The sequence below is a fragment of the Takifugu rubripes genome, chromosome 9, assembly GCF_901000725.2.
Source record: "Takifugu rubripes chromosome 9, fTakRub1.2, whole genome shotgun sequence".
In the NCBI taxonomy this organism is placed as follows: Eukaryota; Metazoa; Chordata; class Actinopteri; order Tetraodontiformes; family Tetraodontidae; genus Takifugu; species Takifugu rubripes.
The window spans coordinates 8,438,245-8,453,979 of NC_042293.1; the positions used below are offsets into that span (position 1 = coordinate 8,438,245).

Below are 15,735 nucleotides of genomic sequence, written 5' to 3' on the forward strand. Positions count from 1 at the left end.
GATTTCATCTGCCACCGCAGCTTTCCAGTCAGGGAACCACAGTAAGAACCAAAACCTACCAGCTGCACACACACACACACACACACACACACACACACACACGTACACACACAGTGGATAAATAGACATTTACAGCAGTTCACACAGTCAACTAATGTCTCCTCATAACATTTCCCATTTTCGGAAATCACCGCATTTACCACTTTCAGCGTAAAGGTCAGACTCTCTTGTGATATTTGTCGGCTTCTGACCACAGCGACCTGCTGATGTCAGCAGCGCCGTATTTATTTGGCGCAAAGGTGTGAATTCCAAATCGTGTTAATCTAAATTATGAACAAAGCTATTCAATTTGTTCTCTCTGAAAGATGATTAGCGTGAAAAACCCGAGCAAATAAACCAGCGATTGCTGTGCGTGTGTCCGTATGTTTGTGTGTGTGTGTGTGTGTGTGTGTGTGTGTGTGTGTGTGTGTGTGTACCGGTCACAGCAGTGGATGGATGACAAGGCGGTGTCGGTGGAAAGAGATGAATAGACACACGGTAAGAAAGAGGATCCATAAATAGAAAATGAAGAGCAGAGAGGAGAGGGAATTATAAATGATTCCGGTAGGAAGGAAAAATACTTTACAGTGAATATCTGCGAAACACCATTTCATTCAGAATAAGACCCAGAGTGTTGGGATTTCTGGGTTGTGTCTGTCTTTGGCCTGCAGGGTGCGGTGTTGAGCACAATTGGGTGCAGCTGGCACTGCAGGTGGGCGCACCTGTAGGCAATTTACATCTTGCTGCCTATTTAAGCAGGTTGTGCCTGCCTGTCAGTGCCGGGGTGTCTGTTCGTGTGTGGTGTCTGTTCGTGTTGGGAGCTTGTTTGGGTGCCTTGGTGTTGGCCCCTGTTCCTGTGTTCCTGTTGCCGTGGAGGGTCGCTCCTATTCCCGTGCTTCCGGTTTCCCTGGAGGACCGCTCCTGTTCCTGTGTTCCTGTTGCCCTGGAGGGCCACTCCGCGTCCCCGAGCTTCCGGTTTTCCTGGAGGGCCTCTCCTGTTCCTGTTCCTTGTCTCCTGGAGGACCGCTCCTGCTCCCCTGCAGTCTAGGAGGACTGTCTCTGACCTCAGGGTCTCGGGGCACGTTCGTGAGGCGAGCGTGTCGCGCCGGACTCCCGGGTCCTCGCCGGTCCAGAAGGACTGCAGCCGTTTGAGGACTCACCGGTGTTCCGAGTTCCCGGCAGTCCAGGGGGACTGCGTCTGGTTTGGGAACTCGCCGATGGACCTTGGAGGAGCAGACGCTGCCTCCTGATCCCCATGCGGTCCAGGAGGACTGTTTCTGTTGTGTGCTCCCCTTCCCTGTAAATAAAGCCCTTGACTTCTCCACCACTGTGTCCTGGCCTGCGTTCGGGTCCGCTACCACAATGTTCCGTAACACAGAGGAGAGAAAGAATCATATAAAGGCTGTAGTGAAGGGCAAATTAGAGATAGGGAGAGGAAAGAAAAGCTATTAGTGTGTGAAGATGAGTTGAGGAGTCTAATTGACTGACTAATTTGAGTCTTTGTTCCACATTCTCTTTTCCTTGGCATCGCAAGTAGCAGACAAAAGAGCTGGACTGGGCTGGATAACAGTGGAGGGGAGTCAGCTGACAGTTTGCTGGATGCAAACAGTTTTAGGTGAACACCAACTGAGCAAGGGGAACTTTTGCTCTCCTTTCAGCCTCGGCATGAACGCTCCTTGTGTGAAGCTCGCTAAAGCCTGGATGCTGAAACCTGTGAAAGGCTTTCCAGACATTGTAACCTGGTTTGAGAAGAGTTAAGTTGAAGTGAACAGGAAACTCTTTAGCTCATTGGGAACCTTTTTGTGTCCACTGGTTACTCATTCCTCACTCTTCTTCTTCAGTACCTTTGTCCTTTCCCAACTCCGATTCTCATTTATGCTATCTGGCCATCGCCACCCTTTACTATCTTTAGCTCCGTTTCGTCCTCTCTAATACCCAAAGGTGGTCTTTAAATACAAGGCAGTGCTTGGTGAATGCAGTCGTCTCAACTACATTAATGATACCAGTGTTTAGATCTGCCCCAAGGAGACTCAAACTTCACTCTTCTCCCCTTCGCGCTCGCTCCAATCTCCGCTCTCCACTCCATTTCTCATGGATTCCTCTAATCTATTAGAGAGCTATCATGCTGCTCTCCCCTGCAGCCTCAATAAATCCTCTTTCTTCCATCCTCGTCAACCCGCCCTGCCTCCCTTCCCTGCCTTGCCTCTCACTCACTCTCCTTTGCACCATCTTCCCAGTCGCTGGTGTCCGATGCTTCTCATGCCGCTTTTGCTCCCTATTTCCCACTAATGCATTTGTCTAATGCAGCGTTAGTGTATTAGTGACTTATGTGCCCCTTCCCCCCTGTATTTTGTCTTTCTCACTTTCATTCTTGTTCTTCTAATTGTGGGCTGAATATGTGGAGGTGTCTTTGCTTTTCTGCAGGGCAGCATATATGCTCTTCATCGCAGCAATATGTACACTGAAGTCATTTTAAAACCGATTAACACAGAAAGACAGCAGCTCTTTTCTTGCTGTCAATAAAAATGAGTGTTCCCTCTTAATACCTTATTAAAAAGCACGGTTTTGGTAAACAACAGCTTTAATTTAATTGAAAAGCCAGTTTTCAATGTCTTTTGCACATTATCCAATTAGCTCCTAATAATGTTGACAAAGTCTGTGAACTACACAAATACATTCTACAGTGCTTTCAATCAACAGTGAAAAAAGCAAATAAGACCATATATTTGTGACTTACAGGGCAGCATAGGAAATAATGGTGTGGATTAGTGTGTGGGTAGCATGGAAAAGCATTCGTTCATTATTCTGGGCCTTGGACTATAATTGGCTGAAGTTTTTGCTGACTCAGCTAAATATTTAGCATGCTGCAAATCTAGCAGAAGGCAGGTTTTGTCAGCAAAATGCAAAACATTTCAAATGATTATGCAATAGCTCACGTGGCATTTAAAATGAGTGGAGTAAAATCAACTGGTTACCAGGCAACACGATCGATTAATGCACTAAATGAGAGGCGGGGCTTTCTCATACTTATATTCTAATGCAAGATCAGATCCAGTGTATTCAATAAATACCATCCCACATACTTCAATGAAAACTCCAAGTGTAGCTTGGAAACTTCATCTCCCTTTGAGACATTCATGTGTAGACATAACCCCAAAGCATTTTTGAGTTTCCCAAATCTCGAAGTGATGCTACACAGGTACTTCTAGCAGAGGTCTGACCGACATTCAATATTTGATGAGAGTCAGTTTTTCTTCGACTTTGTCCTGCCTATACCTCTGGAGGGACTGTATATCTGTCCTCTAGCTGCTCACAATAGAATTTCTGTGTTTCACCATCACTTGTTATCACAGGAAGTAACTTAGGTGTTACTGAATTGCTGGATGCAAGAAAGAAGAGTGTGCACATCAAAGGCCGATGGGTATTCCACAATTCTAATGCTTTCATCTCTTTGAGGGTCTGAGTTTCCACACCAGCTAATATCCAGTGGTGTTTAAATGGTTCAATTATAGATACTAAGAGATCACATAGTGAAATAACTGGTCATTCTCCACTGGGTTTCCCTTGTTGCCTGGGAAAATCACTCTTATCTCGCTCCTACCAACCAGAGAAAAGAAGCTCCTGGGGAGCGAAAGGCGGAGAATGCAACAAAAGAATAAAGAGAGGGTGCATGTAAGAATGCAGTCTTGGGAAAGAACACACCGATGCCCACGTCTCTCCAGGGGGACCGGCAGTAAATGTCATTTCAGCAGAGTTTGTGAACTGAAAACTGCTGATCAGAAAACCTTCAGATTTCTTTCTGCCTCCTCTCCTCACCTGGCTGTTGCCAAAGGTCAGCAGCCAGCAGGCTGGTTGACTGTCAATCACTGCAATTTGATGAAGGGTAAAAAAACACCTCACAACAATAGCAATCACCGTACCAATGTGGAAACTAATGTAGCATAAAAGTTAAGAGAATTTAGAACAGCTAAACTTGTTTAGTCAGAGGTAGGCGACAGTGCTGAGTTATCCAATTTTAGCATTTGTCAAAGAGAGAGCGGAGGCAGAGCGGAGGCATCAGTGTTCTCATCTGACTGCTTCAGCGCGACACATCAAGCCGCGGTGACAGCACCTTCAGGCACCGTCAACCTTTTGCTCTGGGAGCTTCAGCAGAGGTGGAAGCCGAGAGTCGTGCATAAAAATGGGTCACTTTGAGGTTGACGTGTGCCGCATTAACTCATGGCAAACATATTTTAGGGCCATGCGGAAAAAAGTTTGAAGAGACACAGATAGACAAGCGAATGATGCTAAGCTATTCCTTCCTCTTCACAAATACACACTGAGTCACCAGCTCCAGCTGGCAAAAGCCAGGTGGTCGGGGTGGTTTGCAGATCTCCCAGACAGGTGTAGCGATCCCACGTCTCAGTCTTTCCCATCTATTTACCCCCCAGCGTGCACGTTCATGTTTCACAGGAAGGCCACAATGGTGGAAAGCAGGGTTTCCTTTGCATCCATCTGTTTCGGCACGTGGCTCAGCTACTGGTTGCACCACAGAGAACACACACACACACACACACACACACACACACACACACACAACCCAAAAGCCTTTCATAACTGTTCCCTTTTTTTCATGACTTTCAATTCCCAAATGCACCCACCATTAAGGGCAATAGACAAAGTGGGATGTGGGGAAAAGGCCATAAAATGGAGTGAAAGTGAGAGAGAGAGAGAGAGAGAGAGAATATGTGTGTGTGTGTGTGTGTGTGTGTGAGAGTGGGAGAGAGTGAGAGTGGAAAAAAGTGTCAGTTTTAGTTTCAGCATCCACAGAGGGACTGACAACTGCAGGCTGTATAAGTTTATATATGTGTGTATATATATATATGTGTGTGTGTGTGCAGCCACATGTTTCACTAGCCTTTGATTGTCTTGCATGGAGACCTCCAGTGAACTGCTGAACCGCTCAACAACAATATGTTACATTCCCTGACAATATGATTCAACCTTGCAGTAGCCATTAGTCATTGTTCACTCTGCTCCACTTCAGTCGGCTGCACGGCTCCAATGAACCGAGACATAAATAACAGCACTGCAAAGAGAACAACCTTGCTGGAGTGGGAGTGTCTGCAGCGCTTTTTCGCCTCTCCTCTCGTCAATTACATTGCTGAAAGTTGCCTATCCATTAAGTTTGATTTTACTCTGACTTGTTTTCCTTGGTTCATTAGTGTGACCTGGAGCAGCAGAGGGGAAAGGTGTTTTTGAAGTATGTTGGAGTCTGAACATCTGTCGTCTGGAAATGCTCATGCTACAGTGGTGCGTGGTTTTATTCACTCATCAGTTTAACTTAAACAAAGGTTCTTAAATCCAGGCGATACACATCTGTATAATGAGTATAAGTGCAGTCCAGTTGCTTTTGAGCAAATATCTAATCACTGGTAATCAAACAGTTTTTAGTTCTGTCTTAAGTCGTTTGAGCGATACTGTTGAGAATGGGTGGTGATTAATACACGGTGATTAATGCTGCAGACCAATCTGCCATGCTTAGGTGCGTATCTTTGCTCTGATCTGGTCAATGTCAGCTGAGGATTCAGAGCAGACAGAGCGGCAGGGGGAGTGTTTGGAAGATGGCAGCTAAACAACACTTGTGGGAGTCTGCAATAAATTCATCAAATGCAGGGGTAAGTTAAATTATTGCACTACATATACACATTAATACACAGATGAAATGGCTTTTTTCCATGGAAAAGCAGATACATGCTATTTTAAGCACGCCCACTCACAGAAACATCAAACTAGGTTTTAGCTAATTATCTATAGCTAAGGCCTTCATGCTGTCACCAACATACAGCGATTTCCCTAAAGCGCGTGATAGCACTCATTACTGCTTTCTGCCCATATAATTCCATCTTTTTCAGCCTTTTATCTCTCATGGTAGACTCCGCCATTTCCATTGCTTGATACACAAGGTCACAAATCATTAAAAACCAGTGTTTTGTAACACTTTAAGGGACAGCCTAAAGTGATGCTGCAGATGCCACATCATGTGATCAAGCATGTGACGCCTCTGCTTGATTTTACCGCTGCACATCATATCTCTCACCACGACCCTGGTGTCTTGTTCTCCTACAAGAATACATGGCGCCTGACTGAGTTGGAGAAAAAAACAGAAAAAAACATCTCCACCTCCTCCTCTCGTCTTCTTTTGTCATCTCTGCTCTGGCATGCCGGCTGTGCTAAACAGACCCGGTTAAGTCCATAAACACGAGCAAACACGGAGACTCACAAACGGGTCTCAACGTGCATCTGGCTCCTCGAGGCATTCATTCATTTTCACTCATTGTAAAGTGTGCACGTGCGTGTGCATATTCATGTGCTCTCATCTGTGCCTGCCTCCCTTGTGCAGTATTTGTGATGTAACAATTATCCAAAGAGGCTCGGGAAAAGCATTTGATGGAGTTGCTTTTACGTTTCAAAATACAAAAAAAAAAGCCTGCAGATGATGTCTGTCCATCCAATCAGCCGTCTGTCTGTCTGTCCTCACAGTAATGAAGGCATACATATGTGACCTTGATATTTTCATGTTGTTCCAGAATCATGACAACAAAACAACGAGTATAGAAAGTTCAGAGTTCAGGTTTCTTCTGCTCAAGCGGCTTCCAGGAAGTAGGTCGAGTGAATCTAAGAGCAGCGGATTAAAGTGCTACATTCTCGCTTCGCATTTAGCCAAAGAGGCCTTTTGAGTGCTGAGTATCCCCAGACACCAGATGAGAGCACTCTGTCGATGCCCAGTTCCGAATACATACATGAAAGTCTGCACGTATGGATGGAAGAGATAGAGATCGGTTACACTCCGGCACTGCGGAGGCAATGATGTTCTGAAGAGAGGCCACATAGAGCCTGAGAACAGGCAGCTGCTTCACAGGTACAACCCTTCAAGGCCCGTGCTGTTCAGATGTGTGTGGATCATACTGGTACTTACTGCACAGACTTGGAAGACTGAGACCTGAACTTGTTGAACTCCCCTGGAGCGGTCCACTCGGTACCGAGCTGCAACACAGATGCAGGAAGATCAAGATCAGTAACGGTGGAAGTGTGTAAAAACAGAGCAAACATTACAACTTAGCAATAAACTTAATGATTTCATAAAGTTGGACGTGTAAACATTTACTCTGCAGCTTCCTCTCAGCTCTGATATCTGGTGATTGGAGCTCAAAGGAAGCAGCAAGATCCTGCTGTTGAATTACTGGTCCAGATCAGCAAATAGAGACATTCAAACGGGGACAGTCAGTCGGGAGACGTTCTGACAGACAAACTGGGGGAAACAGATGAGAGCTAATGCCTATTAATAGAGGGGAATCAGAGCCATTCCCTGCCAATACTGACTGTAAGAAGCCAGCTCATCGGGACCCCTGGGCACCTTCGTTTTTTGCAAAATCAGGGCCCATTTATTTCTTCTGCAAGCCAATGTGACTAATTAGCACCCGGGCTGCCGCTGATCCATAATGAAAGAATAAGGCCAAGATCACAGTGGGCATGTCTTTAATTGTTTATGCTGGCCACACTTCTAAATTTGAAACTGGTCACACAGACGTGGGTGTGGCGCCAACAGTTCCCAGTAGTTCTTCAGCGTGCCGCTGAAATCCAGACTGTTTCCAGGCAGAAAAGACAGTTTACCCATGGAACTGCACAACAGTCATGAAGTTATTGACCTGACAGCTAAACACGAAGTGATTTCATTTAGATATAATGAAAGTAAAGATGATAAATGGGCTAAAATATGATTCTAAACAGCTCTGACTGGCTTAACATCCCTGATTAGCATACAGTAGGTGCTGAAATGAACCTTTAAAGATGAGTCAGGATCCATATTTAAACGCGCAGATGAAGGAGGATGCACCAGCCCGTTACCCAACTCGTCGCGCTCAGATTTCTAACTTTAGCCTTCAGCTGCAGCCGACGCTGACTGAAATGACAGAATTCACGACGCTCCCACAGTGGATGCAAAATGTTTTATACAACTTTTCCAACACAGGTGCAGACACTCCAGACTTCATCTAAACGCAGCGGTGAGTCACCAGACACAACCTCTTACAGCAAAAGCACATAAAGGCGGTTCAGAGTCACCCATCCTAACTGAGTACATCGAAGAGCACAAAGAATTTAGATGAGTTTCGATGCAAAAATGTCGAAAATACTCCAGGATTTCTGCTCATGTAAACTTCAAGAATTTTTTTTTTTCATCTTAGATGCCAGGAGAGAAAAAACACGCTTGCACCGTCTGGTTGCTGTCTGGTAGCGAAATAAAACTCGGCATTATTTCATTTGCTCTTGAGTCACTTCAAGGAGCGACAGTATTAGGTTCAAATTTTTTCATAAAACATTTCTTTTGAAAAGATTCTTAGTAGCTTAAGCAGAGTCTCGTTGGGAAATAGGAGGACAAAAGCAGCCTGTCTGTCTGTACTGTTACTCAATGTCCCGCTATTATTCCTCCAGGGAAAAAGCTCGACCTGTGCAGACCAAAGCGCTTCTTTTACCAGGACCTATTCCGACTAAATTAACCCAGAGACAAACCAACCATTTACCTGATCCTCAAACACCAACCCTGAGTACTTATTGGTGCCTTAATTAGCCTTTAAACATTTCTTATTAATGAACAATTACAAACACACACATGAACATGTGCAATACCTTAGCAGAGGTACAATCAGAGGCCGAATGAGAGGAGGAAAATCTGAAAATTTGTGATGAATATAGTAGGTAAACAGTGATCTGTCAGTGAGTGACAGAAGTATTGGCACCATGCTTGTGCGTAACCTGTTTCCTTAGAACTTTTTTCGAGATCAAATCAGATCTGAGATTTTCGCAGGTCTGGGTACACAAAACAAGCCAGAAGCTTGTTTCCAGGGGAAAACAAAGTAAGAGAGGAAAAACAAAGTAATAAGTCATCTCAACTCTCACAACAAGCTTAATGTCCTGTTGAGAGTTATTATTTCAGAAAGGCGGGACTCACACTGCTCTCTGAAAACATTTTTTCACAATCATTATCACAATTAATCCCCCTCCCCAAAAAACAGGTAGTTGTTTTCATTTTCCTGCAGAGAGCAGCGCATACTGCTTCATCTCAACGCTGTTCCAGCTCTGCAATCTTCCTGTTGATACCACCGGATTTATTGAATTTAATTTTACTTCACGTTTCAGTGAGACTTTCAGGCCAGAGAACAAAGGCAACAAAGCGCGCTCTTTGAAAACCAATAATCAAATGAATGCCAAAGTAGCCATAGTTCATCTTGGGGAAATGTCACTCAATTTTTTCCTGTCACGCGCGACATGCACGCACGCACGCACGCACGCACGCACACACACACACACACACATTGAACTACTGGTGAACACTGCTTACTAAAGATGCATCTCCTCATCAGGGTGGGTGTTAAATAAGAAGGCAGAGATTTCTGGAGTCACACACACACACACACACATATGCACGCATACACACATGCACGCAGATGCGCGCTCGCACACACACACCTACAGACTCCCATACACACACACACTGTATGTACCTTGGGAAAACTCATTTCAGATGGCCACTGGCCCTTAAAAAACTGAAAATTGAAAACTCCCAACAGAAAAAATAATGTAACAGAGCAACAAATTCCTCCTGCTCTCTATGAACTCTTATTTCTCTCTATATTGCAATTTTCTCTCCATAGAGAAACGATAGAGGAACAAAAATGTTCAGTCTCTGCAGAAAGCTGTTTACCTTCTCCTACAGTTTCACCATACAGGTGTGTATGAGAACGGAAGATGATAAAAAAAGGAACAGACCAGATTCAAACAGTAGATAAATAACAGGATCCTCCACGTGTGTTATTTATGATTAATAAACAAACAACCCAGGTGATTATTTTAGATGTATTTCTTATATTTGGACAATAAATGTGATGACATGGCGACTGATTCTTATCAGTATTCCGGTTTATCCATCGGTGTTTACACCCTCACAAGGAATTATTAGTGCGATGACAAAAATGACTGTAATAAAAAAATATTATTTGCTTGCGTATGAGACACGAGAGACCCCAAGAACATCTTTTTCATCCAGGCCCAGGAAAGAGGGTTGTCTGGCAGAGCTGAAGGAAACATAGAGAAAGGCCTGCAATTACAATCATCATTTTCTGCTGAATGTTCAGGGGGGAAAAAAAGACCTGAAAATCCCGGAGGGACAAAAATAACAATTACTGTCAATATAAATTGCAACACGGAAGCATGCTGAGAATCTCTGCTGGGTGTTTCCATTCAGGTACATGTGGGGGAAAAAAAGCAATCCAAGCTGCGCCACTTCCACACGGGTCAGAGACAATATTAGCTGTTTTCTCCTCCGTCACTCAGCAACCTGCTTTTTCCCCATTTTACTCTGACACACAATCAACCTGCAAACACTTCAAACCGGCGTGAACTTGGTGATTTATCACAGTTATCCTCGCGTCTGGCTTCATTGTGATCAAAGTTATCGGTGGATCATCGCGCGGCCGTTTGACAGGGACGCTTCGCTCTGTAGACACTAATGCAAAAGAAAGGAAAATACAAAAAAACAAGCGTGCTGATGAATTGTCTGTCCTAATCAAGTGAAATATTTGTATCCTTGGGGATCTATTTGCTTCTCTGCTTTTCCTTGACTTTTCAAACAAATTAGCTATTTAAATGGGAGTTTATCCAATAAAAAAAGATTAAAGTAATTATGCACATTGAATGATTTCCAGTCCTAGGTGCTTTGTTGTATTGTATGAGCAAAATAGGTGGAAAATACCAAAAATCTTGCAGCTTTTCTAACAGCTAATTATTACCATTTGCAGGTGTAGTACAGCTGTTATCAGCGAAGGGTTTTAGCTATTGAGGAAACAGAAACTGCTGCAACAAACTCAGCCATTTTAAGCATTATTTGTGAGGACTTAAAAAGAGGAGGCCAGCTTCTTATAGGCAGAAGACAATCTGTTTTACAGCCCCGAGTACCAGCTCACTCCTGCTCTGTCTCTTCAGTAACCTCTGCAGGAGGCGCCTGGACACTGAGATTGAGAGCAAAATCTCGTGACACATTCGCCGTGGGCAGATGATTCATGTCGAGATGGGACCAAGTCTGATCCTCACTCCCGGTTACTATATTCCTCTGCACAAGGACCCACTCTTTCCTTCTACTTTTAAGTCTGCTTTTGTCTTGCGTCATCGAGCAGGACAGTTCCGTCTCATCGTCTATCAGGTTCCAGGGAGTTTTGGGCCAAATTTCTGACCGCCATTGCTTGGAGGCATCTATGCCATCGTTGTGATATTGGTCCAAATTGTTCCAGTCTGGACCTTTTCGCCCCGGGTTCTTATGAGATTAAAATAGTTTGTTTTGTGAATGACTGAAATGAAAGAAAGCCAAAAAATTAAATTACAAAAAAACCCTATCGATGTTAATTGAGTTGTTCAAATGAGAGACCTGTACTTCCTGCTTCATCTGCACACTGTTTAGAATTTGCAGGGGCTTGATAATCTTTGTAGCCAGTGAGTGAGAAAGGCTGTTCAGAAACGTCCGACCGTGTTTTAATGAAAACCCTCGGTTCATCATTATTTTCTTGTTGGGGTCTCCGTTTTCTCCGTGCAGATGAATCACATAACGAGAGGCAGAGGACAGAATCTGCCAGTAAATGCTGTGTATTTCTTCAGACGACGGGGGGGCAGACCTGTCTGTCAGCTGCTGGCTGCTGCCCCCACCTCCACCCTCCTCACCCGCCATTACCTCCATATTTCCCTGCTGCTAAATGTCACATCCACATTAGCTGCCAGCTAATTAATCTCACAGCTCAGAGAGAACAGGGCGCCATTTTACACCCGGTGCGGCTCCAGAGCTTCATCTTTGCTCCTCGCCACGCATTTGCACCAAAGCTTTCCGACACGGCGCCAACTTGGGCAACTCTCACTTCTTTTAAAGTTCAAGAGGGCACAAACGCGACAACTTTGTTAGCACAACTTTTATTCCCTTGTGCGCAACAGCGAGCCAGAATGTTACACAGTCATAATTCCTGAGCTGAGAGCTGGACGTGATGGATGCCCTGAGTGTGAGGAGGTTGATATTAAGGTGTGGGCGATGATTTGAGATTAACGAGGTCAGACCATCCTTACTGTTGACTGGTTATCACCCAGTGTCCTCACAGTCAGCTGGGGTGTCAGCTTGAATGTCAGTCCCTTGAAATACTGGTGTTCTCACCCTTACACTGACATTAACACCCACAGAACATTTAAACCTGAGCCATTCTTTTACAATGTGGGTGACACTTAATGGGAATCCACTTGATCTATAAGGGCCATTTGGAGGTTTTCATCACCTTTAACTTAAATATCAAATCAGTTTCTCCATGGTCTAATGATAAAGGTTTGAGTTCGCTGTCCATACTACACTATAGAAATATATTGTATAGTGCAGCACATTTGCTATTTTAGACACAGAGTGCTGAAGATTGAAGCATTTTGGGCAATAGAGGACGATTCATTCTTTTTTTTAAATATAGAAGCCTGTTGCTAAGCAATATGGGTAAGACCAGTGAGTCCATTGATGGAAAGAGGGGTTAATTTCCTGGACACAGCCGTGATTCCTACTGAGGTCCATCTAATTTGGAAAAAGTAGAGCTCGGCTCAGTGCTTACCTGTCCCACATACACCAGCAGCCTGACGTTGAGAGGGCTGTCATCGGAACTGAGCCAGAACTCAGAGTTATCGTCAGAGGAGACTGAGAACTGGAAATCACCTGGAGCAGAGAGAGAAGATGCTGTGCACATTCACAGAGTAAGAATATCACAGGAAAATAGAGGCTCTTTCTTGTGCTCAGTCCTCTAATATCACGAAAAGATTCATTCTTTATTTTAATCTTTTTGCAAATTGTGACACTGAAAAGGTGTTGAACTCTATATTTATCAATCTCTGAGCACATCTGTGCAACTACCTCACGTTATCTGACAGCCCAGAGGTCAGAGCTGACAGTTCGAGCTGAAGGTCACATGTTTACACGCTTGTTAGAATCCTACAGATAAAATGACCTTTGAGCCGGCCAAGCAGGTAAATCTGCATCAGGGAATAAAATCAGATCCAAAATAATTAAAAATTTCATGTTCTGCAATTTGTTTTAGGGCTCATTGGTGTGAAGACCTTTTCAGTTCCCATAGCAACGGGACTGAAGGTTAAGGATATGGGGGCAGGGTGTTTCATCTCTGAGATCCTGGCATTCAATACTACTAAAATACAAGTATCCACTACATTAGTGGCTTTCAAGTCAGATAAAGAGCTCTATGGGGGGTGGCTTACTCTCAGAAAGGACACATGCTACGAGGCTCTCAAAGAGGAAGAGGCCGCTAATACAATGATTGAGTTACCGTCTCTGTAAGGGTGAAGAAAGCCAAATATTCTCAGGCCATAGTTCTTCCATTTTGGAGCCACAGCCAGCTTCTTCACTGTTGTTCTGGTCTGCAGTAGGAAGCAGGAAGAGATACAGCAGCAGAATGACCATAAGCCTAAAGCAAGCTTAGAGAAGATTTTATTTTAATAACCATCTATCCTACCATTAAATAAGCTATTCTCCAAAGATATAATACAAATAATACAAACAAAAACATCAGATGTCCTTAAACACTATATATCTAAGGATTCACGGAATATTGCTGGATTCAAATTCGAATGTTTTTGTGATTTGGCTTGCTAAGGTAACACTGGGTTAGAGTGGAGCTTTAATGCAACACAAGAGGATTCACTTAGATATCATGCTTTATTTTTAGGAAGCATAATATACTATGAACTACTTCAGCTGCTCAAATGTAACACAATAGCAGAATTGGGCTGGGTATGACTTACGTGAGGGTAGAGAGGGAAGTGCAGGTTCTTTCTCAGCTGGGCTACAGAGGAGCCACACCAGTCTTCAAACACATGCAAATTGGCCTGACCTTTATACTGCAGACACAGGGAAGAAACTAGTTAGACTGCATAATACCAACAGAATAATAGTCCCCATTAAATATCCAGGTTAGACTCCAGCCCATTGTTTAGAAGAGCATCAGTTCTGACATTTGCACTGGTTTTTGGAGATAAATATATGCCCTGGCAAGCCTGAATTGTCCCTTTAATGTGCAAGAGAAATGGATTTTTGGCAGTTTGAAATGGTCTCACAGTTCTGAGGAAGACAAGGTGATAGAGAGGCGTGAATATCTGCAGCAGCTCTGTCAGAGCTCATCTCTAGCTCATAGTCTGACATTTGTCTGAATTACTGAGGGAAATCACAGAGCACAGCAAGGACAGATGGCGAATCCAGCCTGCCTTGGAGTGCCATTTCCTCACATGTACACACACCCCGTGTGTGACACTTCCTCAAATCCAGAGGAGGTAAAACGCATCGAAACCAGACAACTTTGTGCCTGAGAAGCCTTTTTTAAACTAAAGTGTGAAACAGTGTGGAAAAACATGAAGAATAAATGTTTCTACGTGCTCTTAAAAACAGTCAACCACTATTGTAACCTTTAGCCATTATGATAGGGTTGCACATGCCCAATAAGCGAATCAATTCAAATATATTCTTCTATCATCCATATTAGACAGAAACACTGTCATGTAATCCTTTATGTACCTATTTTTTAAGATTGGAGCTGTAGAAGATTGGGCCAGGTTAGGATACAACAAAAGGTGGCTGACTAATGAACATTTGTGTGCTAATCACTTAGACACCAGGACTTTAAAATCCACTATAATTTACATATATATAGTAAAGAGAAACATGTCAGGCAGGCCTGCATTCACTAATAGAGCATTTCTCAACTGTTCACAGATACAGTGCTTCAGTCTCACTGGGATGGATCAGAGGCGTGAGACAGGAGGGACAAAAACAACTTGGACTGTTTGCTGCCCCGCATCTGTGCTTGCGTTTAGACTAGGAACACGCTGATGGGTGTCACGCTCCCTCCAAATTGCACAGGCGTACTCCAACAGATGGCCTGACCAAAAGTGGTCCTTTTTAATTCTCCAGGCTCAGCGCGGTCAAATTCATGCTCCGCACCTTGACAGGCACACAGCAGTGACAGCTCATGCATTAATCATGGGGTGTTGTTGTTGTGCAAACATGTCAGTCCAGGCCTGCGGGATGTCTGACTTTTACACTTTTTACAAGTTAGATTGTTTTATGTATAGAATTTTTTTATTTTTTTTTCAAATTAGAGCAAAAGAGGAGACATGGATTTGTCAGGGTGACACAGCTGAATCTGTGAAAAGCTGGGAGGTAAAAAAAAAAAAGATGAAGTAGAATCTCTTTTGGAAAAAAGCAGCAGCATGTGCACGTTGGAGGGCTTTACTAGAGGAGGCAGATGTCTGTGTAAATATGCCTTCTCTTAAGCTTTTAATAGATTTTCTGTAGGTTTTAAAAGCAAATCTTTTTTGGGGGGCAGGACCCTTCATCATCATCTATCCTCTTCTCAGCAGCAGAAAAGCTTTAACATATCTCTCTCTCTCACACACACACACACACACACACACACACACACACACACACACACACACACACACACACACACATCCCTGAGGCTCCGTTGATGCCATGGACAGTAACTCTTTCATCCTCTGGGGTGTCTAACGACTGGCGGCAGGTCTACGGGTGCTTACACCCGGTGGAAACAGGAAATGGAACAGCACCAGGAGGAAGTTGCA

At 43.9% G+C, this 15,735-nt stretch overlaps 1 protein-coding gene across 4 annotated transcripts in view; it reads right to left on the minus strand.

Moving 5' to 3' along the window:
• b4galnt4a (beta-1,4-N-acetyl-galactosaminyl transferase 4a) overlaps nucleotides 1–15,735 on the minus strand; it is a 79,538-nt gene that overhangs the window by 17,625 nt on the left and 46,178 nt on the right. For 3 of the 4 annotated variants that reach the window (XM_029842092.1, XM_011607312.2, XM_029842093.1), the window contains 4 exons: nucleotides 13,900–13,995; nucleotides 13,425–13,515; nucleotides 12,702–12,802; nucleotides 6,998–7,065 (listed from right to left, as the gene is read on the minus strand). In XM_029842092.1, the coding sequence (XP_029697952.1) occupies nucleotides 6,998–7,065; nucleotides 12,702–12,802; nucleotides 13,425–13,515; nucleotides 13,900–13,995 (356 nt within the window). Of the gene's footprint in view, nucleotides 1–6,997; nucleotides 7,066–7,861; nucleotides 8,030–12,701; nucleotides 12,803–13,424; nucleotides 13,516–13,899; nucleotides 13,996–15,735 lie in introns of those variants that run through there. The other variant, XM_029842094.1, reaches the window with a different exon arrangement.